Here is a 23,001-nt window from a genome sequence, read left to right on the forward strand (position 1 = left end):
AGTCGGCGGGCGAAGGTGAAGGCTCGGGAGGACCGTGTCGGCGTATCGCTGGGAGGGTGTCGCGTGTGCAGACGAAGGCGGGAGTATACTAGAGCGTCGAGTGCAACGGCAGCAGCAGCAATGACGAGAAGGGGATAGAAAGATATAGAGCGACCCCGCCGAGGAGCCCCCCACAACAAGACATAGCGATCAGCCACCCGCTTGGCTGTCTCTATAGGGGGGACGAGAGGAGGATCGAGGCCGGAGACGGCAAGCAGTGCAGACGCCCGGAGGATGATCGTGCGTCCTATGCCGAGCCCAAGACGATTTTCGGAAATAACATTGTAACCTGCGATATGCCCGCGAGCCGTTCGCGCGTGCGCACGGAATAGCGAACATCCAAACTCCCAAGCAAAGGCGCCATTTCGTCTGCGGGCGTGCCCTCTCGATTCTGTCGATCTGCATTGAACGTTCCTTTCCACCGCACTGCTGCCCCTGATCACTTACGGGCGGGAGCCAATCATGTTCTCCGTCTCTCCCCGTCCTCCTCTTCCTTCTCGTCCACCTCCGGACCCCATCCACAGTCGAGTCTGCAGCCCGCCCAGCCCCGCTTCCCGCGCGCACATGCACACCCCTGCCCCGCATACTCACGCAAGCGACTCGTCCCCAACGCGCTCGACGCCTTCCGCCGTTCTCGTCCTCGCCACCGATCGACCGTGACTGCGGCGGTGGGCCTGACTCGTCGCCCGGATCGTCGCATCCGCGCCCGTGCGAGGTGGCCCCAGCGTTCAGAACGTCGAGGGACGCACTGGACGTGGAGGCAGACGGGGAGAGCATCCAAGAGAGCGCCCCTCCTGCGCCGATCTCGAGTCTACCAGCCCCGGGAGCCTCTTGCCCCCGTGCGAGGCGTCGGACGGGTTCGAGAATGATAAGGGATGGAATAAGCTGTGTACGTTCGTGGTACATTGGTGCCGGCGGCTCAAGATCGTCTCAAGGAGCGAGAGCGCGCGGCGGAGATGGGAGCCATATGCATCGTAGCGTAGTTCCGAAAGTCCAGTGAGTGACATTCGATATTGGCGAGGCGCGGTGCGGCAGCGGGTGGGTGGGTGGAGACGCGTCCATTGACCACCCACTCACGCGCGGAGCGCCGAGAACTCGGACTGGACCGCACCATCAGCACCCTTCCGTCTACTCGCGCAAGAGGGCAGGCAAGCTCACATCGGGTGTCCTCCCATACGCGCCCCGTTCCGCACTCGTCCTCCCCTCCCCGTCCCCGTCCCACTGAAGCGCCCTTCGTCCATCTCGTCCTCATCCGCCTCCGATCCCCTGTCCACAATCTCCACCCCGCCCACCTCGACCCCCTTGCCCTTCCTCGCGCCCGCCTCCGTCCCCATCGCGCTCCCCCGCCGCGCCCACGCGTAGCCCCCCGTACGCCGCCTCGCCCCCGATCGACGGCGGCGGCGTGTCCGCGAACGAGCCGACGTCGACGCGCGTCGTGAGCTGCACTGTCGCGCGCGCGAGGCGGTGGGTGAGCGTGCGCCGCGCGAGCTCCTTCTCGGTGTTGAGCACGGCGAGGAACGAGCAGATGTGCACTGGGGAGAGGCGTCCGTGGTCGGCGAGACGGTGTGAGCAGGAGGGAGCACGCACGTTGGCAGTAGGTCCAGAACATGCCGTTGAACACGTACGTCCTCGGGAGCGCGACGAACTGTGCGCGAGGTCAGATCTCAGAGGCCGCCGAGTCTGCGCTGGGGACGGGGGCTTACGACGATGATTCCGCCGGTGGTGAAGGCGCTGCAGACACCCAGCGACGTCAGAGCCGCGCAGAGGGAGATAAAGCGAAGCGAAGCGTACACCGCGAGTGCACCGGTGCTGAGCACGAAAATCATGATCGTCCGGATCAGCATGTCGAATCTGCGGCCGGCCGGCGCTGATGAGCGTCGCGCGGACGAGCAGGGTGAGCGGCGCGCACCTTTGGATACCGGTGCAGAATTTCAAGAACGACGAGAAGACGACGAAGGCGATCATCAAGTCGACAATTACTTGCGCGCCAAATGCAACGAAGTACGACCACTGGAGAGCTGAGGTTCAGTACCGGTCAGCCGTGCCGTGCGCGCGGCGAGCACTCACGGTTAGATCCCGGAACGAAACCTGCCACAGAAAGTCCGAGCGGACGCTGCGACACATTAGCTGTGCGTCGCGAAGGAAATTCGAAGAAGACGTACAGGACGACACCAAAGTCTAGACACGCATCCATACAGGTCAGAGAGCGTAGACGAGACACGAGCAACAACCCTTAGACACTTACACAGTGACACACCGAGCGTGAGCGTAGTCAAGACCGTACACTGGTAGCATAACATTAGCATGTCGTCAATTCTCGAGATAGCACATGTACGAACCAGCGCAAGGCATATCAGAAACCGTTTGTGGGTAACTTCGAGATCATAGGTCAGCACGGGACGTGCAAGGCAGGCCGTGAAGAAACTTACATTTCCAGATCCTGTACAGGTACCCGCTGCCGTTTGTCGTTCGCGTAAGCGATCGGGGCGGCAGAGGCTGGGGTCACACTCACTAACGGACCATACTACTGGTGAAGTCCTACCATCCCGAAATCACGCAGGTGAGAAACCAGGGTAGGCAAGCAGCAGCTGTTGCTCACCGACACCATGACACTAACCTATAGATTCAACATACAGGTAAGTCTAGGCCGAGCACGACAGACAAACAGAGGCACATACCGCGTACACCTTCACGGAACCGAAGACGGCAACCAAGTTGCCCCGCCCCAGGACGAGGTAAGTGGCTAGGAGGTACGAGGTGAGAATCACTTGCAGCGTGCCCAACGACCTGGCATCGGCGAGCCATGGTGAGATTCCCCCCGTTTCCAGACACGCGGCGAGGCTGGCACTCACCACAACATCACGATCTGTCCATCGTAAGGTTCGATCGAGCCCGACTGTATGCGCGTAGAACGAAGCGGAAACTCACGTAGTAGACCATCCACCCTGTTACATTCAAGCCCTCGCTCTTGCGGAAGTACCAGAAGAGCTGGCCCGTCGACGCGCCATAGAGCCTGCGCACCGAGCGCACTTGAGCCGATGTCAAATGACGACGAAGAGAAACACTCACAATAGCGCGACAGTGAGCCCAATAAACTCGGCGCCGATGGTCAAGTCAAGGGAAGCGGGCAAAACTGCCTCAGAAGTCACATTGGCCATCCACCGGGATGTAAATGGCGGCCCAGGACTCGATCGTCATCCGTGGGTCCGCTGGCGGCGGTTGAGAACAAGAGCACAGGGCACAACGGAGAGGGAGGAGGAGGAGGGAAGGGAGAGAAGCGAGCGCGACGACGGCGGCGACAAAGATCGGGATGCGAAACAATGGCCGAAGAGGGCTAGAGCACTTCAGTCTTCCGACCATCCCCGCAGCACGCGACGAGGAACTCGGAAGCCTCAGCAGAGGCATCAGCTTAGGTTCGGAGCAAGTTTGAGCCGGCGCTTACATCGATGCGCACCTTGTGGTGCGCTGCGCCAGAATTTCGTTCGCCAACGGGGCTTGGTTCGATCCTAGTAGGTAAAAGTGCGCAGAGAGAGAGAGAGAGGCTCGTACAGAGAGAGGGAGTTTCGCAGAGTTATCGCGGTCCGCGCGTTCTTCCAAGTTCTGGGGCAAGGCCGCGCGGCTTGCTCAAAGTAAACGGTAACTCCGGCACCAATATCTCCGGATGTGCAAGCGCCGGCAGGGGCGGTCCAACGCGTCCCCGTCGACCACCGATGGTCTTCAAACTTGATGTTTATCTCTGTACTTCTGCAAAGTGTGGGGGTAGCAGAACACATGCGTGGGACTTTCAGCATTGAGCATAGCTGACGTCAGAAGGTTGGCAAGCGAGCCAAATCGAGCAGGATGACGCACAGGCGCTGACACACTCGCTGTCAACCGGAAATGGCAATGCAGACGCCTGGAGGATTCGGATGCTGCGCTCGTCAACATTCAGACTCAACACCGTTGCGCTCACTTTCATACCCGGTGCAAGCACACGCATCACAAACTATCGCATGTCTATCTGATCCGTGTCATTGGAACCCGGCGCAATCTCCTGTGACATCCCCGGACCTCCAAGTGCTTCACGTGAGCACTGAGAATGTAGATGTACTCATTCAGAAATTCTGCTTGAGTCCAACAAACAGGCGTCTCCCCCCATCGAACAAGCCGTCCCGCACCCGCACACCTCGAGGCCTCATGTCCACGTGCCACAGTACATTGCGCTAGACGAGTTCTATTCCCGTCCCGCCTTCCTGACGACTGCCAGCCCCTCGCTAGCGTCCCGCACACTCGTTTCGCCCTCGCCTTCTTCTCACCATCTCCCCACTGTCCACTGTCCACCGCCGGCAGCGGCAGCGGCGCACGCGGTCCCTGACGCCCACCAAAATATCCCTCGGGCCTCCCGCCGTCCGTCCGCAAATAGCTCCCCGTCCGCGTTTCCGTTGACGGGTGGCAGCAGCAGTGCTCTGTGGAGCGACCCCCGAAGCCCTTACGGCGTCGCAGCGATCCGCTGCCACTGTTGCGCCCCCACAACTTGTCGACCGCCGGGACCCACAACTTCAAGCGGGGCGCTGCGCAGCACGTTTCGAACTTCAAGTTCATGCGGTGGACGAGCCCCACGGGCGCCTATTCCTTTGGCGGACGGATCCGGGCGAGGGGACGTCGGCGAGCCTATGGCCCTGATTGGCTGGTCGGCCTGCTGCCGGGACTGAGGCAGGGGGGGCTGCGCCGGGCCACCATTATCGCGGTCCGAGGCCACGGGACGGGGACTGGGGGCTGATTGGGGCTTTTACATGGCGTTGTACGCGCACTGGGTGCGCACCTCGGACGCCTGTCGCAGGGAGCGACGCGCGGTATGGGTCGAAAGGTTCAAGACAAGCCCAAACGAACCACCTTCGAAAAACGGAGGAGACGGAAGGGTCGGCAGAGATCCACGCTGCACCTGCGGAGCTCGAGCCAATGAGGCGGCCGCAAATGCGGCGCGTGTAGTACGGTCCCATGCCCCGGGTCCGCTCATGCCCGGCGCGCGATCTTCTTGATTGAACGCGCGGCCGCATTAACCGTTTTCTCCTGAGTTATGTTCCACGCTCTGTGCATGCTGTCAGCCTCGGTGATCATCGACATCTGCATCACCACTGCGCCGCCGTCGTCGGCGATTAGCCCCCGCTGGTGTCCAACGTTCAAACCGACCCAACCCGTGGGCGAAGCACTGCCAGTCCTCGGACTCGGTGCGGGCGATCCGCAGGGCCTGCGCACGGCGGATGTCGATGAACGTTCGACGCGGTCGACTCGACTGTCAAAAGCGCACGAGCGGCGGCGTCAAGCTCAGAGCTCAAGCTCAAGGGCGCACGAACCCCGAGGACTTCGAAAAAAAAACACATCACGACGGACATCACATCATCGCGCCGAACCCACGTCCTTCCCTGTCCTTCCTCGGATCGGCCACCGCTCCCTCGAGCTTACTCACCCGTCTCGCACACCCGCCACGCCCCGGCCCTCCCCAAGCCAATGCGCATCGCGACGAACGTCACCCAGGGCCGCCGCCCGCGCGGTTCCCCTCGACCGAGATCCGGCCTCGAGCTTCAGCGCACGACTCAAGGCTCAAGGTCTCAACTTTCAAGGTCTCAAAGTCTCAAGCTTAAGCTCAAGTCTCAGACACGCACCACCACCAGTCCGATCGCAATGAGCCTAACGCGTCCGCGACCCTGGCGGCGAGCGCGGGCTCCGTTCGTCTTGACTCTTCGCGCTTGCCTTGGGAGGGGGGGGGGACGGTCGTCAAGCGGACCGACGTCGCGACCGTCCGACCCTGGCCACGGGCGGCCTGAGACGTTCGTGCGCCGCCGTCTCCCGCAGCCAATCCCGTCGAGCGAGGGACCGAGAGACGAGAGACAGGTTGCGCTGAGCGCTGAGCTGACGAGCTGTGAGACGCTCCGCTGCTAGACGCACCGCCAACGCCGTTCCGTCGGAGACCCACGAGGAGCGCGGCGGTATGGAGCGACGAGCTTCGTGCGGAAGCACTTCCGTATAGACAGACAAGGAGCACAAGGGCGGGCGCCGGCCCACACGAACTCCGGCGTGGACAGAACTCTCGCAGACAGCAGCGTGGCGCACAACCATCGCGCGACGCCCGCGCAAACTCCGCTCCTCGCGCACTCGGGGGTTGGGCTTTCCATCCTTTCTCATTATGTCTGCTACTAATGGTCACGAGTGCCTGTCGACACCGCCCAGGCCAGACGGTATGGGGTGCGAGCGAATCTGGGGGAAAACGAAGAGATTGCAAAAAAAGTAAGTTCAAAAAGAACAACAGACCGCCGCGACTCGAGTCGACCAAGCGCGGGAAGGGGTGTATGCTAGTACGTGCGCGCTAGAGCAGGCGCGCAGGAGGGTGGGGGATATCATCGTGCGCCTCGCGGCAGGGGGGGGAGGGGAGGTTATAACGTACGGCTACATGAGGGGCGTTCATTCACACATCAGACGGCGGGGAGAGACGTGAAGGGGACCGCGCGACGCTCAGTCGCGCTCGACCATGCGGCGGCTCTTGCCGAACTTCTTGCCACCGAACTTCTTGCCGCCGGTCTTGCCGCCCTTCTTGCCAGTGCCGGTCTTGCCGGTGGTGCCAGTCTTGCCGGTGGTGCCAGTTGCCGCGCCAGTGCCAGACGCGGCGTTGTTGCCGCCGGCCGCCTTAACGGTGAACTGAAACAAAGTCGGTCAGGCCTAGCACATACGACGGAGGAGCGGAAGAGACTCACGTAGGCAACAGCGTCGAGCGAGCCGCGCTGCGCAACAGGGACGAGCGCCGGCTGGTGGGTCGCGGACGAGTTGATGGTCGAGATCTTGTACGTGCCCGCGGGGAGACCGCCGCCGACGGTGACGGTGAGGATGCCGTTCTGCGCCTGGCTGTTCAGGCCCTTGAAGAACTTGAACGCGGTCGGGTCGAGGGGCGTCGTCGCGGCCATGTTCGCGACCGCCTCGATCGTGATGTGCGAGTGGCCCTGGATGAGGCCGGCGGTGTTGAGCGTCTGGGGCGCCTGGTGGAACGTCGCGTCCGGGTTGGTGAAGTGCCCGGTCTCGATGTTCTTGATCGCGAGCTGGACGGTGAAGTTCTGGTTCGCGGTGACCGAGCCGCCGTTCGCGGGGAAGACGAACGCGGCGGAGGGCATCTTGTCCTTCGCGGGGAAGAGCCCATCGGGGTCTGGTTGCAGGACCCGTCGTGATCTGCTTGCCGTTCGTCTTCTGCACGTTCGGGAACTGGGCGCAGAAGTTGATGAAGTTGTTCGTCGACGTGAGCGCGGCCTCCTGGCCGGCCGTGGGCGTTTCCTGGCCAGTCTGGGTGAAGGTGAAGACGTTGGAGGGTCGATCGTGAGCGACGTCTGCGCGCTGGCGCCGGACGCGGCGTTGTTGCCCGAGGCCGCTGCAGCGAACAGGGTAGATCAGTACGGGTCGCCCGCGATCGTAGAGTGCATATACGGACCGTTGTTGCCACCTTTGCCGGTGGTGCCCTTGCCGGTGTTGCCCTTGCTGGCGTTCGCGCTCGCCGCGACGCTGGTGACGGCCGCGGCGGTGGCAGTGACGGTCACCGTCTTCACAGTGCCGGTCTGGAAGACGATTGATAAGAACGGGGGAAGGGGCACGCAGAAGGAGAGATCGGAGACTCACAGCGCAGGTGGCGACATTCGAGCCGCTGCCCTTCTTGGCCGCAGCGGGGATCGCGTTGGCGGAGAGGGCGAGGGAGAGGAGAGAGACGAAGATAGCCTTGGCGTACATGCTTGGAAGTTCTGAGTGACGACGACCGTTAGGGAAAGGAGTGAAGGGTGCTGTGGAAGCTCGAAAGAAGCAAAACGACCCCGGGTCGCGTAAGTGAACAGTAGGCACCGGCCTGAAGGAGAGCGAGCGACAGCTCGAGTAGCAAAGACGAGAGGAGGAAAGGGGATGGTGGCAAGCCAAGCCTTGGACGGGCTATATACCGCACTGCGCGCCACGGCGATTGGCCCGAACGGGCAGGCCCTCGCCGGCTGATCAGACCTTTCGATGGATCGAAGAGTCCCCCTACCAACGCCCGGCTGCCCCCCGGCTGCCCCCCGGCCTCCCTCTGCGCTATCGCCAACGCCTGTCGCCAGGGGAATCCCTCCAGCCTCCATCCCGCGACGTGCGCGACCAACGCTCGCTCGCCGAGTCCGCGCGCCACGCCCTCCCACGCACACGCCGTCCACGCACGCTGGCGCGGCGCAGACGCGGGCGCAGGCCATCAAGGAGAAGCGGACGTCCGCCATCCGCCGCTGGTGATCTGTCGCGAGGGCGCCAGGCACGCCCGCCGGCACGCGTGAGGGCGTGCGCGACCTATTATTACGGGCGCGCATCGCCTCCTCCCGTCCGCCCGCCCGCTGGGGAGCAAGCAGCTCGTCTCGACCCGTCGCGCGCGCGGAACATGCGCCGACATAGCGCCGCGGCCGACGTGCCGAGCGGCCAGCGCGGGTGGGACGTCGCGCGGCAAACGCGACTGTTGCGGATCCGTCGCTCGCGCCCACGCCCACGCCCACGCGGAAGCAAGAGCTCAAGTGCAAGCTTCAAAGCTTCAATGCTGCGTGCACCGCGCCCCGCGCCCCCCACAGACTGTGCGCCGCGGGTTCCACTCGCGCGACAGAAACTGCCATTGGGCGCAGCGAGCGTACTTACGTGCGTCCGGGGCGGCCGGACTCTTTCCGCGTCCCTATTTTTGGACGGCGCGCGGGCGCCGGGACCGACGGCGGGGGTGGCGGGCCCGGCTGGAGTTCTGCAGCTGACGGGAGGAGACGAGACGGGCGAACGCTACGAGGCTACTGCGAGGCACGGGTCCGGCCCAAGGGATGCGCTCCTCTCTCGTTTCCCAGGCAGCTCGTGCACATGCCTCAACCTCCCTGGCCATCTCGGCTCGGAGCAGTCCGGGCGACAGTCGAGGGGCGTATGGCAGATCATCATGCAGGTCGGCTTGGAAGATCGCACATGCGTCGACGAGAGAGCGGCCGACCCGGACTCCCCGCAATATGCTTTGATCTGCCCGGGCCTTCGCCCGCTCCCCGTGCCTGGCCATGAAGAGTATGGACCCGGAGCATCCCATGACGACACCCACACCAAAGACCTCAGAGTGCTCAGAGACTGAGACACCCAAGCATGAATCATTCCAGCTAAAATGTCTCAAAAATCTTTTCCGCGCAGCGCGGTCTCACCCCGCCGAACGCCCGCAGAAAACGGAGTCTTTGCATTAGCTCTCGCCGCTTGATGGCGATCTCCTCGTGAGTATATGCTCGTGAACTAGAATTTCTTTGGACATCATCATGTCCGACGGGCCTCTAGATTCCGTCTCGGCATTTTCCGCATATGTAACCTACGTACAGCGTGGGGTAATGGTGGAAACAAGTGAAAAGCAGGTATCGATCGTGAGACGCAGACAGAAGGAAAGGTACAGTGCTGTGCGCCCACCAGCCAAAGTGCCTCGTCAACGGCCCGACGCCGACACCACCGTCGGCGCCTGCCGAGCACTGATCCCCGCCATCATGATGCCACCGCAAAACACTTCGCATACGCCTCGCACGCATCTTCGCACAACCTCGAGGGCCGCAATGAAAAGACGAAGCCGCGTGCGAACGCGCAGGTTCGGGTTTTGGCACGACGGCCACCGACAGACTCTGCCTCGAGTCCGAGACTCAGGATCGCATCTGCATCCATCTGCATCTGACCGCGGGCGGCAGGCCACCGCACGCTGCTCAGATCCGAGCGGGCAATGCGGAGCGCGTGTGAGGTGCCTCCGCCCGACAGCCAACCCCGCGCGGACGAATTGGCTCCGTGGAAGCTGCGTCCGCGAGCGTACCTGTATGCACCGACCGCCCATCACCCGTCGCCCATCGCCGTACCTCGCCCGCACACGCGCCCACAGATCAGATGCGCTGTGCGTCGGGGGAAGGAGGAGCTGAGCACAGGAATCGTGCAGGCGAACAGCCAAACGCTCACCGTGCATCACCGACTCCCGACCTCGTCCACGGATCGAGCGTCTCGATGGAGATTGCGCCTGGCATATCGCATGCTCGTCAACCGCGTTCTCCTCACAGAGAGCGGACGGTCCGACCTGGAGTTGAACGTTGAGGTCTGATATCCGGCAGCGACCCCCACGTCGCTGGACGGCAGGCACCGTAAGCACCGCCTCTTCCGGCTTCCGTCTTCGGTGACAGCATCGCCCATCCGTTTCCCGTTCCTCTCTCATGAGAATCGCGTCGAGCGTCGTGAAGGCGAGCGCCATCCGAATGAAGCCTCGGCGGGCATCGACCACGCCAAGACTGCTGTATGAACGGGCGCGATGTGGTCGTGCATGCTGCTATGGACGGATCACACATACATGTCAGAACTAAAGCTTCCGAGAGGCGGTGGTGGCGTACGTACAGGATTGGCGGCCGTTCAGCGCCAGGACCATCGTGCCGGAAAGCACCCACATGCACGAGCGCGAGCTCTGTGCTCACCCCGCCGGATGGTAACCAGAGTCGAAGCTCTGCTGTCCGGGTCGTGTATGATCGGAAGACGAAGCCGAAGGCGCTGTATCGTGTCGCTGCATGGTTGCCGAGGACGCTCGTGAGCTTCTGTCGCGGGGAACGTGGATCCGCTGCCGTCCGACAAGCAAAGGGCAAGCTCACTGGCAAACAGGCTTCCAGGAGCTCTTCCTGCATCGAACGAGCTTGGAGTCCAACCATCAACAAGGATCTAGATGCGAGAAGAGGAAGAAAAGCGGACCTTTGTAGGGCTCGTATCGAACGGGCCGCCCGCGGTCACCAAGGCATCACCGTCCATCCGTCCTCATGTCCAGGCTCCTCAGTCAACCATCTATGAGCAGGACTTCTATCCATGCGTGTCCAGCGGAGGGCGAGAAGCTGACGCACATTCGCGCCAATGAGAAGCAGCCGCTGCCGCGCGGGTCGCGACCGGCCGCGTCGCTGAGCGTAGGGCCCCTCCTACGCACCGTGATGCGTGGAAATTGGGGCGCACGGCATGGCCGACGTGCCGCAGCGGCCAGCTCACCCATCTGAGCGCTGAGCGCTGAGCGCGGCCGTCAATGGTGAACGTTTGAACAACGATAAACGGACGAGCGAACCCACCTGCGATCGGCATGACGGTGACGAGCAGCGTTCGTTGCTGCCAAGCCCGCGTCGAACACGGCCGAATTGGGAATGCGGCCCGGCCGGGGCCATCAACGGTGATTGTCGTCCACAGCCCGTCGGGGTACGTGCCCTCCGCTTCTCACCTCCCAGCTTTCCGCGGAATGTCGGCGATGTGAGTGGACGGAACGGATGGAAGGGGCACAGTCCGGCCAAGCGCCAGCTCGCCGCGCCGTGAACCGGGCGGCGGGAGAATGTAAGCGCCCATCCGGGAAGCGGCCAACGCCGGACCTCTCGCTACGAAACTCCTTCTGCTAACCTCAAACGAGCCCTCGAGGCACCCCCGGGGGCGTCATCGACGACGCGTGTGGGCGCATGGAGGCACCTGGCCAGCCACCCGAGTGCGCGCCGCGAACTGCGGAGCGCAAAGGTTCCGCTCGCCCGGGCTGCGGAGCGGGGGGAGGGGCTTGGCGCGCGCCCATGCTGCGGACGCCCCACGCACGCGCTGCTGGTTCAGAACGGGCGAGGTTGCCGTTGGAAGATCGGGGGGATCGCGCGGGTGCGGGGATTTGGAGTGGCCTCGACGAGCTGCTTCCGTGCGTCGCCTCGGCTGCGCGCAGACCCGGGGTAAATGGGAGGCTACCGGTCGGGCGGGGCGGCGTGCGCGGTGCGGTGCGGGCCGCCGCGGCAAGGCTCTTCAATTCGGAGTGGCGGTGCTGACGCCTTCGATTTTGACACTCATCCATCTCTGTCGACGTCGCCGCGTTTGTATCGCCACCGGAAGCGGTTTCCGTCAACGCGATTCATGAAATATTTGAACGCTCGCTCGCTCACGCAGGAATCTAGGCAGCCGCATCGGCAGCGCGCAAAACACGTTCGGCACCTCTCTTTGGACGCTTCAACACGAACGAGAACGGGAAGCAGCAGAAACCCACGCGGACGCAAAGTGGCCCGCAAACACGCCGAGAACGCTCCCCGCCTCCGAAACCCTCATCCCGCAGCAGATCGTTCCTTCCAGCCCGCTCCAGGCCCCCAAAACCCAACTACGCCCGCGCTCGCGAGGCTCACAGCATGAGCGCGCCCGCCACGACCCCAGCGACGACCCCGAACACACCCGCCGCGATGCGCCGCGGCGCGCCCGACAGCGCGGCGTCGTCGACCTGCACCGGCACGACCACCGCGGGGAGCGTGAAGCTCGCGACGGACAGCCCCGTCGCCGTCGCCGGCGAGACCACCGACCCGGCGCACACCGCCTGCGAGCCGCCCGCGGCGAGCTTGCAGTCCTCGCCGACGACGAGCGTCTGCGGCGCGTCCGTGGGCAGCGAGAGGACCAGCCCGCCGATCGTCTGGGGGAACGCCACCGTGGAGGAGAAGACGATCTCTGAGGCGTCTTCGACGACGGTCACTGTGGGTGCGCGTGCGTGAGCGGGGAGCGGAAGGGAGGGAGGAGGGGAAGAGGGGGGAAAGGGCAAACGAGGGCGGCGGGAGAGAGACGCACCGGCTTCGGTGGGGTGCGCAGTGTCGACGCCGAAGGTGCTGCTCGCGGACTTGGCGGGGACGATGACCCATGTGGTGTGCCCCGCCGAGTCGACGCCGAGCTTGCTCGCGGTGAGCGCGATGTTCGGGGTCTCGCTCACACCCGGGAAGTGCAGCGAGACGATGGCCGCATCTACAAGCACGATGCCGTGGAGGTGAGCTCGTACCGGACAAGACGTGTCGCAGGAGAAACGTACAGGCCACGCCATAGAAGAGGGTTGCGAGAGCGAGCTTGAGCGTGAGCTGCATCGTGGTGTCTTGCGAGCGGTCGAGGGGAGCAAGGAGAGGGAGAAACGCGTTCACGCGTCGGTATGCAGAACAGTCCTGATACTTTTATGCAGACTCGTCTACGGGCGGTGCAGAACATCATGCCGGAAGACGCTGTAAAGGACAGCAGCTTGAGGCCTCGAGGCCTCTTCGCTGTTCGAAGTGAGTCAGACTCAACGACGCGCTCGGGGCCGAGGCCGGGGATTCTTGTGCCTCATTTCGCAGCAAAGCAACCGACCGTTCCCAAGACCTGTCACTGATACAACATAAGATCCGATACCAACACGAACTCGAGGGCTGTGGGCTTGCGATGACCATGAGGTCGTGCCCACGATGTCCTTGTGTTTTGGATAAGATGATAGGGCTGTTTAAGTTAGACGCTCGCTTGACGCGGCATCGAACCGACTAGGGCATTCCGTGACGCTGCGCTGATACGGACCGCCACCGTGGCGGGTTCTGTAATGTGGATTGTGTCGATGCCGGCCGAGCCAGTGAGGCAGACCAGCCGCCCCTACATCCAGCCAAGCGCTGAGCGTCTACGCCAGCCTCTGGCCGAATCAAGCGCTCGACCTCTCCAAGATCTCAAAAGTCAATAGTACTTACGTTGCAACTGGCAAGACTTTCGAGCCCCCGGCGCCTATGCGTATCTCCTCCTTCGAATGAGCTTGGCCTCCTCCTCTAGATTAACATCCTGACTTTCAACCTTTCTAACAACCCAGGTTCATTCACGCGCTACGAAAATTTGGCTGTAAAGAGCTTCAGGACACACATACCTGAAACGAGCATGTCAAATGTACTTACGTTGACTGACACCTGCCGCGATGTAGGGACCAGTCAGAGCGCATGCTTGGCAATTAATCGCAACACGCTACGCCGACAAGGCTCACAAGCAGATTGCAGCAAGGACAATACGTAGACCCAGATGGGGTCCACAGCGACCGCAGCCAATTCAACGCACGACGTACGTACCGCCGGGGTCGGGCCCGGGCTCGGCTTCTGAGTCCATGCCCGCAGTTTTTTTTCCGAAGCAAGGAAGTAATCAAACATCACTTCTCTGATGTTGGTGGGATGCGGAATTCCCATCCTCATCAATCGAATCCCGGAGTCAGCTTGGTGGGCGGCCTCCCCGACGCAGAAGCCTCGTAGACGCACGTCACGCACACCAACGATAGCGACCTTCGATGGCGCACAGCACCTTCCGGAAACCCTCCGCAAGCAATTTGCACGTTCTCGTTCCAAGACACATAGAGAACCGCCACCGACCGGCGCTATATGTACGTGGCCCTCCCGTCCCTCGACGCCCCCGCTCCTCCCTCCCTCTGGGGATCGCACTGCGCTCTCTCCCAAACATGAGGCCGCGCTTGCTGCTTCCGTTGGCGTTCGCTTCACTCTTGTCCTCGGCCGGTACGTCCAATCCAGTCCGAGTCGGCACGCGCTGACTTCAACCCACCCCTACAGACGCTGCGCCCTCTCTCTTTTCGTCCCCGGCCTGACGCTCGCCTTCAACGTCCCGCTCACCGCGTCCATCCTCGGCGTCGACTCCGCCGCCGGCCGGACCACCTGGGCGATAGCCCTCGGCGCGCCCACCACCACTTCCTCCGACCCCTTCACGACCGCGCCCGCGACGACGACCACGCACTCCTCGACTCCCAGCCCGCCTTTCGGTGAGTCCCATCGCCCCACTCTCTGTCCCTTTTCTAACGACAGCCACACTCCCCACTTCATCCTCGCACGCCCACCTGGCACCCCGATCGCGATCGGCGGCCAACTCTTTCTCTCGTGCCTCTGCAGCGACGGTCGTCGAAGGCGCGACCGACGCCGTCCGCGTCCAGCTCGCGCTCCGCCCGAACCTCTCCGCGGGCCACACGAGCGCAGCGCCGCAGACGCTCGAGCTCGCCGAGGCGTGCGCGTTCGCGAGCGTCGGCGCGCTCGCGTCGTGCTCCTCGAGCTTGCGCCTCCTCCCGACGGGCACCGCCGCGCCGGCCACGGCGGTGGTCACTCAGTCCGCCGGCTGGGTCCTCGTCCAGGTCCCGGACGGCGCCACGGCCGCGGCCGCGATGGGGGCGCGACGGTTGGGCGCGGTGGCGGTGGCGGGCGTGGTGGCGGCTTTGATGAACACGGTCTTTTGACGGGTTTAATGGGCTTTTGGACGGACGGACGGATGGAATAGATTGTCAGCATATACTGTGATCTACGCACCTTCTTTATATCACCTTCGCGTTGCATTCCCAGCAGGCTGCACGGGACACGGGAACGATGTCCTGACTTCTCGATAACGATAAAGTTACAAGACGGGATAGCTGTACACCGCACAGATTACGATTCTTGCGTGCCGATACCGCCGAGCCGGGACCGACACGGGCACATAAGCAAAACGAAAACGAAGGGATAAGATTACAGCGGAACCGCCAAAGCGGGGGATCCCGCAGCTTCGTGAAACTTCATGCGGCGTCGATGGTGAAGCTCGTCACTTGCGGGAGATACGCGGCGGCGGCGAGGTCGAGGATGTGCACGTCGTCAAAGACCTCGACGCCGTTGAAGCCCCCGAAGACGAACATGCGGCTGTCGGCGAGACAGGCGGTGTGGTACCCGCGGCCGAGGGGCCCCTTCCCGGCGATGTACCGGGGCTCGTACTGCAAGGCAACTGCAGGAGAAACGGGGGCGGGGTGAGCCGACGTGCAGCGTGGCCAGAACCGACGGCACGGGCGCTCACCGAGGTTGAAGAGCAGGACGTCGGACCGGTAGCTGATTCCATCGTGCCCGCCGAAGATGAACAGGTACGAGCCGATCTGCGTCGCGGTGTGCGAGAGCCGCTTGAACGTCTCCCCGTTCACCATCGAGCTCCACGAGAGCGTGTCTGTCGCCGGCGAGCGGGCCCGTCAGCGCCCCCCTCCGACTGCCGCACGCGCGAGGGGCTCACCGAGGTTCAGGAACCAGATGTCCGAGTAGCACTCCCGCCCGTCGCTCCCGCCCACGACGACCATCACGTTCCCGACGAGGTTCGCGGTGTGGTACCCGCGCGGCGACGGCCGCTTCCCCCGCGTCTCCACGTGCTCCCATCGCATGCGCTCGATTGGCCCGACACGTCCAGCGTCCAGACGTCGTTGAGCGCCGCGGTCCCGTTCCCTCCACCGAAAATCCAGAGTCGCCCCATGTAGAGCACGGAGGTGTGCGCGCGGCGAGGGGGCGGGACGGGCTCGTCGTCGTCCTCTTGGTCGAAGACGCGGTGGGTCCATCTGCGGAGGACGGTGTCGAGCACGTAGACGTCGTTGTAGTACTTCGTGTCCTCGCCGCCGCCGAAGACGACGATCTTGTTGTGGACCAGCGTCGCGGTGTGGGCTCGACAGTTTTCAGGAATTTCGCCAGAGAATGTGGGATATGACCACTGCATGGTTTCTGGAGAAGGGTGTCAGAATACGGCCGAGCTTGCTCAGCGCAGAAGTTCTGAGAAAGAATTAGTCGCTGATGCGTATATGCTCGGGGCCGCCACCATCCCCCAATGGTCCCATGGCATGTGCATGTTCACAATGCATGATGGCTTGCGCGACTCGCCGCTAAGACCATCTCTCCTGGAACGCCTCAAGGGTGGCTCGAGGGCCATAGTGATGCCTCAAAATCAAAGTCACAAGCGAATTTGCACGACTTCCCTTCTCCACTGCCCAATCGCGGCATATTCCGCCCATCAGCCCACCACGCTCCGTCAGAGCTGGCGAGGCTCAGGGGTTCCCGCACCAATCCTACACATAAACCGATGATGCATATCATCCCATGATGTGTGTCCCTGGTGCGCTGAGAAGCCGGCATGCCCCAACCAGCAGCCCTCTCACAGTGCATGTGTGCTCACAGTGCATAGCCGGAGGGGTGTCCGACATCATGCACTACGAGCATTTCACCCGCACAAGGAAGGATCCAGGATCCAGGAAACCAAACAGAGCACTGACCTGTGTTAAAGCAGAAGATGTCCTTGAAACACCCCTTCTCGTCGCACCCCCCAAACACCCACGCGATATTGTCGATGAGCGTCATCGTGTGCGCCCTGATGCCGTGCAGCATGAGCTGCCCGTGGACCGGCGCCTTGCTCCAGTGCAGGAGCGTCGCCGCCGCGGGCTCGACGCCTCCGAGTGCGGCAGGTGCGGGGTGTTGCGGTACTTGTACGGCCTCCCCTTCTCCTCCGCCTTCTTCCTGTCCCCCTGCCCCTCGCCCCGCCGCTCCCGCTCCCGCTCCCGATCGCGCTCGCGCCCGCTCCCACCGTCGCGGTCCTTCCGCTCGCGGAGCGTCGCCGGCGACCCCGAGCGCTGCCGTCGCGGCGACGGCGCCACCACCGTGACTCCGCTGAGGGTCGCCGTGTCCCCGCTCGCGGACCGCGCGGTCGGCGTGCGGGCGTGTCCGGACGGCGTGCGCTGGGACGCGGCGGAGGACGTGCGGGAGGGGGCGCCTACGCTGTTCAGGCTCGTGGTGCTCGCCGAGGCGGAAGCCTGTTTGAAGGTCGTCGCCGAACCGGAAACGGCGTGGTGGAAGTACGGGGAGCGCACGGCTGGCGTTAGGGGGGCGTCTTCAGGCACGTCGGTAAGCGAGCGGATCCTCGGGGATTCCAGCGCATATCGTGCGTCGTTGGAGGACATGGGAGCGGAGGGGGGAGGGCAGGAGGGGAGAGATGGAAGTGGGAGACAAGGGCTCGGAGGAGGCGACGGAACGCGCGCATGTTCATCAGGCGCCGGCTCCGCCGCCGCGCGACAAACGCGGCGAAATCAAGATCGTTCCGTCTCATCAAACACGACGAAGGCTGAAATTTCAGGGCATACTAGCGTTGATATAGACGTAAAGAAAACGAAAGCGTAGGATGGTGCAGCAACATAGCGCGACGGTAAGCAAAGCGAATAGTCCGACGTCTCATACTTGTTTCAACCGGAGATTATCCATATCCGCCGTAATACCCACTACATCTTCGATTCCAACTTTCTCTGCGGGCATGGCTTCAGACTCGGGCAAAGGCGTGCCCTCCTTGGACTCCCATCTCTCTTCGTCCTCTTCGTGGCAGGTCGAGTCCGAGTCGAGCTCAAGTTCGGGGAAGATCAGCTGTGCCAACCCAAGGTCGGGTAAGCGCGTCATCTTCAGCAACATACCGAGCCCCATGTCGTTCTCGCGTTGGCCAGGCCGTCAAGGAGGTCCCACGTCGCATCGTCCATTCCTCGGCAACACGACCCCACGTTGATCGGATGGCACCGGGGTAGTTATACGCGGCCAAAATGAAACAGACGGGAGAGCCTGTATGAACATCGGTTAGCAGTGAGACATGAAGGGCTCGGCCAAGTGACTCAGCCGCACTAGAGCTTATGGCGACCACCATGGTCTGACGTCTGCTCGCCACTCAGCCCATGCATCGCGGGAAGCGAATGGCTCCGAGGTGGCCATTGAGATGGCAACGCGCTATGAGAGGACGGGGCTTCCTTAGATGGCTTCGCGCCGGGTGGCGTGGATGCGGTTTCTCTTGCCACCAGATATGGCCCGATGAGCAGCCCATGAACTACACGTTTAGAATGCAAATGCACTCATAATGCGTAGGCCGAGAAGATGACCCGGCGCCATGCATTATGAGTACCTCGGATAGATTGTGACCATAAATCGAAATGTAGGGAGGTTGGTAAGAGGCGAGAAACGCAGAAAGCTTATTCCCGATACGATTCAAGCACGACAACCGAGCTCTTGGTACGTAGCTGAAGGTGGTAATTCGGCTACGCATTACGAGCGTATACGCGCTGTGTGACCGCCGGGGGATGCATACAACCCGCGGTTGAACCATGCACCATGGCGCACATGCATCGCGAGCATATATGCACGATGATCTCATGAATCACGATCGCCTCAGCGAAGTGCTTTGTTCGCCAGAAAGTGATCCACCCGGGGTGTCGGTTGTAGGGTGTAGAGGAATGCACAATAGGTTCAGAAAGTACTCACATAGTCCGCTGAGGTGCTGCTCTCTGACCAGGTACGGAGATGACTGGGGGTCCAACGAATCCCGTGTCTCTTCATCCGTCAAGTGGTCCGCCAAAGCCTCGCCCACCCGGTATAACCGTTGGCACGCTGGGCATATGCGAGCCATCCTCCGGCTTTTGTTGTACCATAGGATCTGCCAGAACATCTCAGCTACCGCCTGGCCTTGGACGGGGCACAAGAAAGAACCGACTACGCACCAGGGCAGTCTCCTCCGGGAGAACGGTGCAGAGCATCTCCCGCACCGCGTCCTCCGCAAACTCCGCGCATAAGGAGTCATCTATTGACGGAGGTGCCGACAGGGACGATGCTAGGAATGCTCGAATGTCTTTCACGCGAGGGCCGCTGCCGGGGTCGTGTATGAAGGGTATTTTCAGAAGCGAAGGGGGTATAGGGGCTTCGTCTTGCGTCTCCGGAACAGGTTGGGAAGAACGACGAGTGGGTGGAGTGTGGGTGTAGGTCTCAGCGGAGCGCTCGAGCTCTTCGATAAACGCCAGCTTCGGTGGGGGTGAGTGAGGGGGTTCAATATGGTCGTAGGGTGCATACGAGCTATGTTCGAAAGATGGCTGTGGTGGCTGGTTTGTATATACGTCCTGTATTGACGCGTGCAAGCGAGACGAGGGGATGGAGGTGTCTGGCAGTGGTGCTGTCGATGGCACAGGCAAGGGTCGGGAAGACGACGCCGTGGGAGGGGTGGAGGGCTGAAGTTTCTTGTCTTTCTTGGTTTGCCTTGTCTCTTCTTTTTCTGGTTGCGAGGACCGGGCATCGTAGATCGTCGAGAGCGCGTCGTGGCTGTAGTGGGCGTCGTTAGCGAGTCGGTAGTCGGCAGCCCATGGGTCACCGTTGGGGCGCCCCGGCCGCGAAGCTCAGGGACGCGTATGTCACAGTCACGGTCGCGATCGGTCACTAGTCGCGAGTCTGAGTAAGCGCCAATATGCACGTCTCGATCTGCGCAGTGTGCTTATGCTCCCTCGGATTCTGTTATTGCTTTTGCTGTTTTCTTTCACAATCTTCGACAGTCTCGCGATGTATGCATAACGCCAAGGTCAAATTGAAGCGGAACAACGCCAACATCACTCAGTACTTGCACCCGGCACCGGTCTCTTCAACTCTTTCCCAAGTGACGCTTCTCCCCACCAAAAAGCCGCCGCGGATGAATGCGCAGAATCATGGACTGCTCCTCGAGGTACGTGCGCCCCGGGGCCGAGAGGCGAGTCATATCTGCGAAATCATGTACCAAGGAAACAGCTGCGGTGTTTGACAGTTAACAGGACTATTGTACGTATGTTGATTTATCCATCAGCCTTTCGCCTGCATGTTCACTGACACGGCTGCCTCCTCTCTACCAGCACGCTTGTCGCTGCTGCCCCCCTCCGCTCTTTCTCACCGTGAAATAGCATTTCGCCGTTCAACATGTTGCTCGAAAGCCTTGTGCTTGCGCTCCCGCTCGTGCTGCTCAGTGCTGTAGCCAGTGAGTGTTGCTTCATCATGCCCCACATATATGCATCAAGCTCACCCACGCCCTTGCCACAGAGGCCGCTGAGGCCTCCCTGTTCATACCCGCGGCAGACCCATTCGCGCTCGCCGTACAGAACGTTGGCACGGACGCCGAGGGTCACACCACTTGGGCCCTCGCGGCGGGCGTCGCAAGCGACACACTCGAAACGCCACCTTACGCCTTCTCGGGTATGTCTGGGGTTTGCTTACATCGTGTGTATACAATCTTATCCCCTCCCTTTTCTCCTGTCTCCTGCCCCCCCTCCGCTCTCTTCTGCTCCGACCCGCGAACAGCTACGATGGTCGCCGGTCCCACCGACATACACCTTGTCGAAAATGTGCCTGATATCCCCGACGCCTTCGCCCTGGAGGACTGCGCGGTCGCAAGCGCGCTCGCCGCCTGCACGATACTCTACTCCGCCAGCGGCTCCGTCACCACCGCAGGCTTCACGACGGTCACCGTCAGCTCGTTCCCCGTCCAGCTCGTTACAACCTTGGCCCCGCTCTCCGGCTCAAACACCGGGGCAACCTCCGCGCCGACGGCGGGAACCTCGTCTTCGACTGCGAGCCCAACGAGCCGTGGCACGGATGGCGCCGGGAACGGAGGACTACGGACGGCAAAGGTGTCTATGGTGCTCGCGGTTGGCGTGGCCCTAGTGGGGGGTTTTCTGGGCAACACAGGGCTTCTGTAAGCATGGCAGAGTCTTTATTTCTCAGGCTATTGGGACAATGGACTAGGCTTTCATTCATTTTGAATGGTTCCGCCAACACGGTGTCTGTGGAACCACACGCAACTACGTCGAATTGTGCACTCTCCGGTCCATCTCCTCCGGACTTCCATTTCGGTATGTCTCGACACAAAGTCTCACCGTTTCCTGCTTCTTCAACTTCACTTATATCTGCAGCTTCCGATCCACAGCGACCACAGTTGCCAGCCCTACCGACGTTTAAGTTAGCCCGATTCCGGGGCACTTGTCACGACCTTGGTCCCGCTCGTTACTTCTACGAATGCGACAGGATCGGAGTCAAATGGTGCGGTGGAGGGTCGCGCGATTGGTGTGGGTTTGGTCGAAGGTTTTGTGGCGAACGTAGTGAGTATGTAATCGTGTTATACTGTTCTCCATAGTTTCTGGAAGCATACAATCTGTTTACGCCATTCGCCTCACTCACCACATTAGATTATTCAGTGAGCAGCCTTGCACTGGACAAGCCGGTACCTGTGGTCAACGCAAATTCGGCGACAGTTTCTGGGATTAGCAAGATGCCAGTCCCTGCCATACTTGCCGGTGCGCGGGATGCAGATGCTTGACCCAAAACTTGAGAGGCCACAGTTTTATGACCAATGATGAGTATCGGCCGGGATCTACGTCAAGAGATACGGTTATATGCCTTGAAACTTGGACCATATTTGGGGAAATACAAGAGCGATAGGAGTCGAGCTCGTCTTGTTGGCAGAAAGTTCTCATGTTCCGGCGGTGTGCGTATCGGGAGACCAAGGGAGAATCCAGAGGAGGGACGACATGATCGAGGGTAGAGTACAACACAATGATATTCGTCAAGGGTCGTGAAGGACACAATACAAAGTCGCAACAGAAATACACAAAACCCTACTCACAGACGCACCACGTTCCCAAGAATACCTGCAACGAACACCACCGCACCAACCGCAACCAGCGACGCCCTCGCCACACCCGCGCCTCCATTCCCCGCTCCGTTCGTGCCCGCCCCGGTGCCAGTTGCGCTCGCAGTCGTCGTCGTCGCCGTGGCGGCCACCTCACCGGTCCCCGCGCTCGAGCCCGAGTCCGAACTTGAAGCAACGGTCGATAGCGTGAACGCAGCCAGCGCCGAGTCCGTCGGGAGCACCTTCCCGCCCGTGACGAGCTGGACGGGGAACGCGGTGACAGGCACCGTCGTCGTCCCCACTGTAGTGACCGCGCCCGCGACGGAGTACTGCATCGTGCACGCGGCGACCGTGTCTGCGATCGCGCAGTCCTCTATCGCGAAGACCCCAGAGACGCCCGGGACGGCCTGGAGGAAGTGGAGGTCGGAGGAGCCGGCGACCATCGTTGCTGTGCGCGGTTGGAGCGGGGATCGACGAGAAGGGGAGGTGGAAAGAGGTGTGGGTGGGTGCGCAGGGAACAGAGGGACGAGGGAGGCGTACCGTGCGGGAAAGCGAAGGGCGGGGTGGAGAGTGTCCCACTCGCGGTGCTCCCCGCGGCGAGGACCCAGGTGGTGTGTCCGCTGGCGTCCGTGCCGACGTTCTTCGCGGCGAGCGCGAGTTGGTCGGCGGCGGGGATGAAGAGGGAGGTCACGGCGGCATCTGGGGTTGGGTCGCGAGCGTGAGCTTAGTGTGTGTGCACCCGCGAGGGCAGGAAACGCGGGAGGAGACAAACTCACGGACAGGGAGACCGAGTGCGGGGAGCGCGAGGGCGAGGTGTCCGAGCAGCATCTGCGTGGTGCCAGGCAGGGTGCCAGGGAGTGGAGGGAGGGACACAAGAGCCTGTGAGCTGAGGAACTTGATCAAGGAAGGGGATCTAAGCGGGGCGAAATGGGAATGTACGGACCGAGTGCAAAG

The 23,001-nt window shown here is 62.1% G+C and overlaps 7 protein-coding genes across 7 annotated transcripts; 2 read left to right on the forward strand and 5 right to left on the reverse strand.

The window, feature by feature from the left end:
• Positions 1-1,112: 1,112 nt before the first annotated feature.
• On the reverse strand, positions 1,113-3,197 carry BXZ73DRAFT_105918 (uncharacterized protein; the record flags this gene model as incomplete). The annotated part of the gene is made up of 17 exons (XM_048016440.1): positions 1,113-1,139; positions 1,396-1,571; positions 1,627-1,684; positions 1,743-1,770; positions 1,831-1,890; positions 1,949-2,049; positions 2,107-2,152; positions 2,202-2,217; positions 2,285-2,324; positions 2,379-2,413; positions 2,469-2,494; positions 2,552-2,577; positions 2,639-2,656; positions 2,718-2,826; positions 2,892-2,905; positions 2,968-3,052; positions 3,109-3,197. 17 exons carry the CDS (start codon positions 3,195-3,197, stop codon positions 1,113-1,115), a joined length of 954 nt encoding a protein of 317 aa, XP_047873253.1.
• A 3,331-nt stretch (positions 3,198-6,528) lies between these two features.
• On the reverse strand, positions 6,529-7,782 carry BXZ73DRAFT_105919 (uncharacterized protein; the record flags this gene model as incomplete). The annotated part of the gene is made up of 5 exons (XM_048016441.1): positions 6,529-6,711; positions 6,768-7,184; positions 7,258-7,429; positions 7,486-7,613; positions 7,675-7,782. The coding sequence occupies 5 exons, from the start codon at positions 7,780-7,782 to the stop codon at positions 6,529-6,531; spliced, it is 1,008 nt and encodes a 335-aa protein (XP_047873254.1).
• A 4,417-nt stretch (positions 7,783-12,199) lies between these two features.
• On the reverse strand, positions 12,200-12,920 carry BXZ73DRAFT_105920 (uncharacterized protein; the record flags this gene model as incomplete). Its single annotated transcript, XM_048016442.1, has 3 exons — positions 12,200-12,540; positions 12,634-12,804; positions 12,869-12,920. The coding sequence occupies 3 exons, from the start codon at positions 12,918-12,920 to the stop codon at positions 12,200-12,202; spliced, it is 564 nt and encodes a 187-aa protein (XP_047873255.1).
• Positions 12,921-13,860: 940 nt separating this feature from the next.
• BXZ73DRAFT_81153 (uncharacterized protein) lies at positions 13,861-15,067 on the forward strand (the record flags this gene model as incomplete). Its single annotated transcript, XM_048023446.1, has 4 exons — positions 13,861-13,899; positions 14,131-14,342; positions 14,397-14,602; positions 14,730-15,067. 4 exons carry the CDS (start codon positions 13,861-13,863, stop codon positions 15,065-15,067), a joined length of 795 nt encoding a protein of 264 aa, XP_047873256.1.
• A 312-nt stretch (positions 15,068-15,379) lies between these two features.
• BXZ73DRAFT_81154 (galactose oxidase) lies at positions 15,380-17,560 on the reverse strand (the record flags this gene model as incomplete). The annotated part of the gene is made up of 6 exons (XM_048023447.1): positions 15,380-15,582; positions 15,652-15,795; positions 15,859-16,006; positions 16,039-16,334; positions 16,880-16,974; positions 17,007-17,560. 6 exons carry the CDS (start codon positions 17,558-17,560, stop codon positions 15,380-15,382), a joined length of 1,440 nt encoding a protein of 479 aa, XP_047873257.1.
• Positions 17,561-20,342: 2,782 nt separating this feature from the next.
• On the forward strand, positions 20,343-21,118 carry BXZ73DRAFT_105923 (uncharacterized protein; the record flags this gene model as incomplete). The annotated part of the gene is made up of 3 exons (XM_048016443.1): positions 20,343-20,400; positions 20,463-20,615; positions 20,721-21,118. 3 exons carry the CDS (start codon positions 20,343-20,345, stop codon positions 21,116-21,118), a joined length of 609 nt encoding a protein of 202 aa, XP_047873258.1.
• Positions 21,119-22,037: 919 nt separating this feature from the next.
• BXZ73DRAFT_105924 (uncharacterized protein) lies at positions 22,038-22,875 on the reverse strand (the record flags this gene model as incomplete). Its single annotated transcript, XM_048016444.1, has 3 exons — positions 22,038-22,495; positions 22,588-22,746; positions 22,824-22,875. The coding sequence occupies 3 exons, from the start codon at positions 22,873-22,875 to the stop codon at positions 22,038-22,040; spliced, it is 669 nt and encodes a 222-aa protein (XP_047873259.1).
• Between the last annotated feature and the right edge of the window lie 126 nt (positions 22,876-23,001).

The sequence above is a fragment of the Epithele typhae genome (assembly GCF_022376455.1).
Source record: "Epithele typhae strain CBS 203.58 chromosome Unknown BXZ73scaffold_73, whole genome shotgun sequence".
Classification (NCBI taxonomy): domain Eukaryota; kingdom Fungi; phylum Basidiomycota; class Agaricomycetes; order Polyporales; family Epitheliaceae; genus Epithele; species Epithele typhae.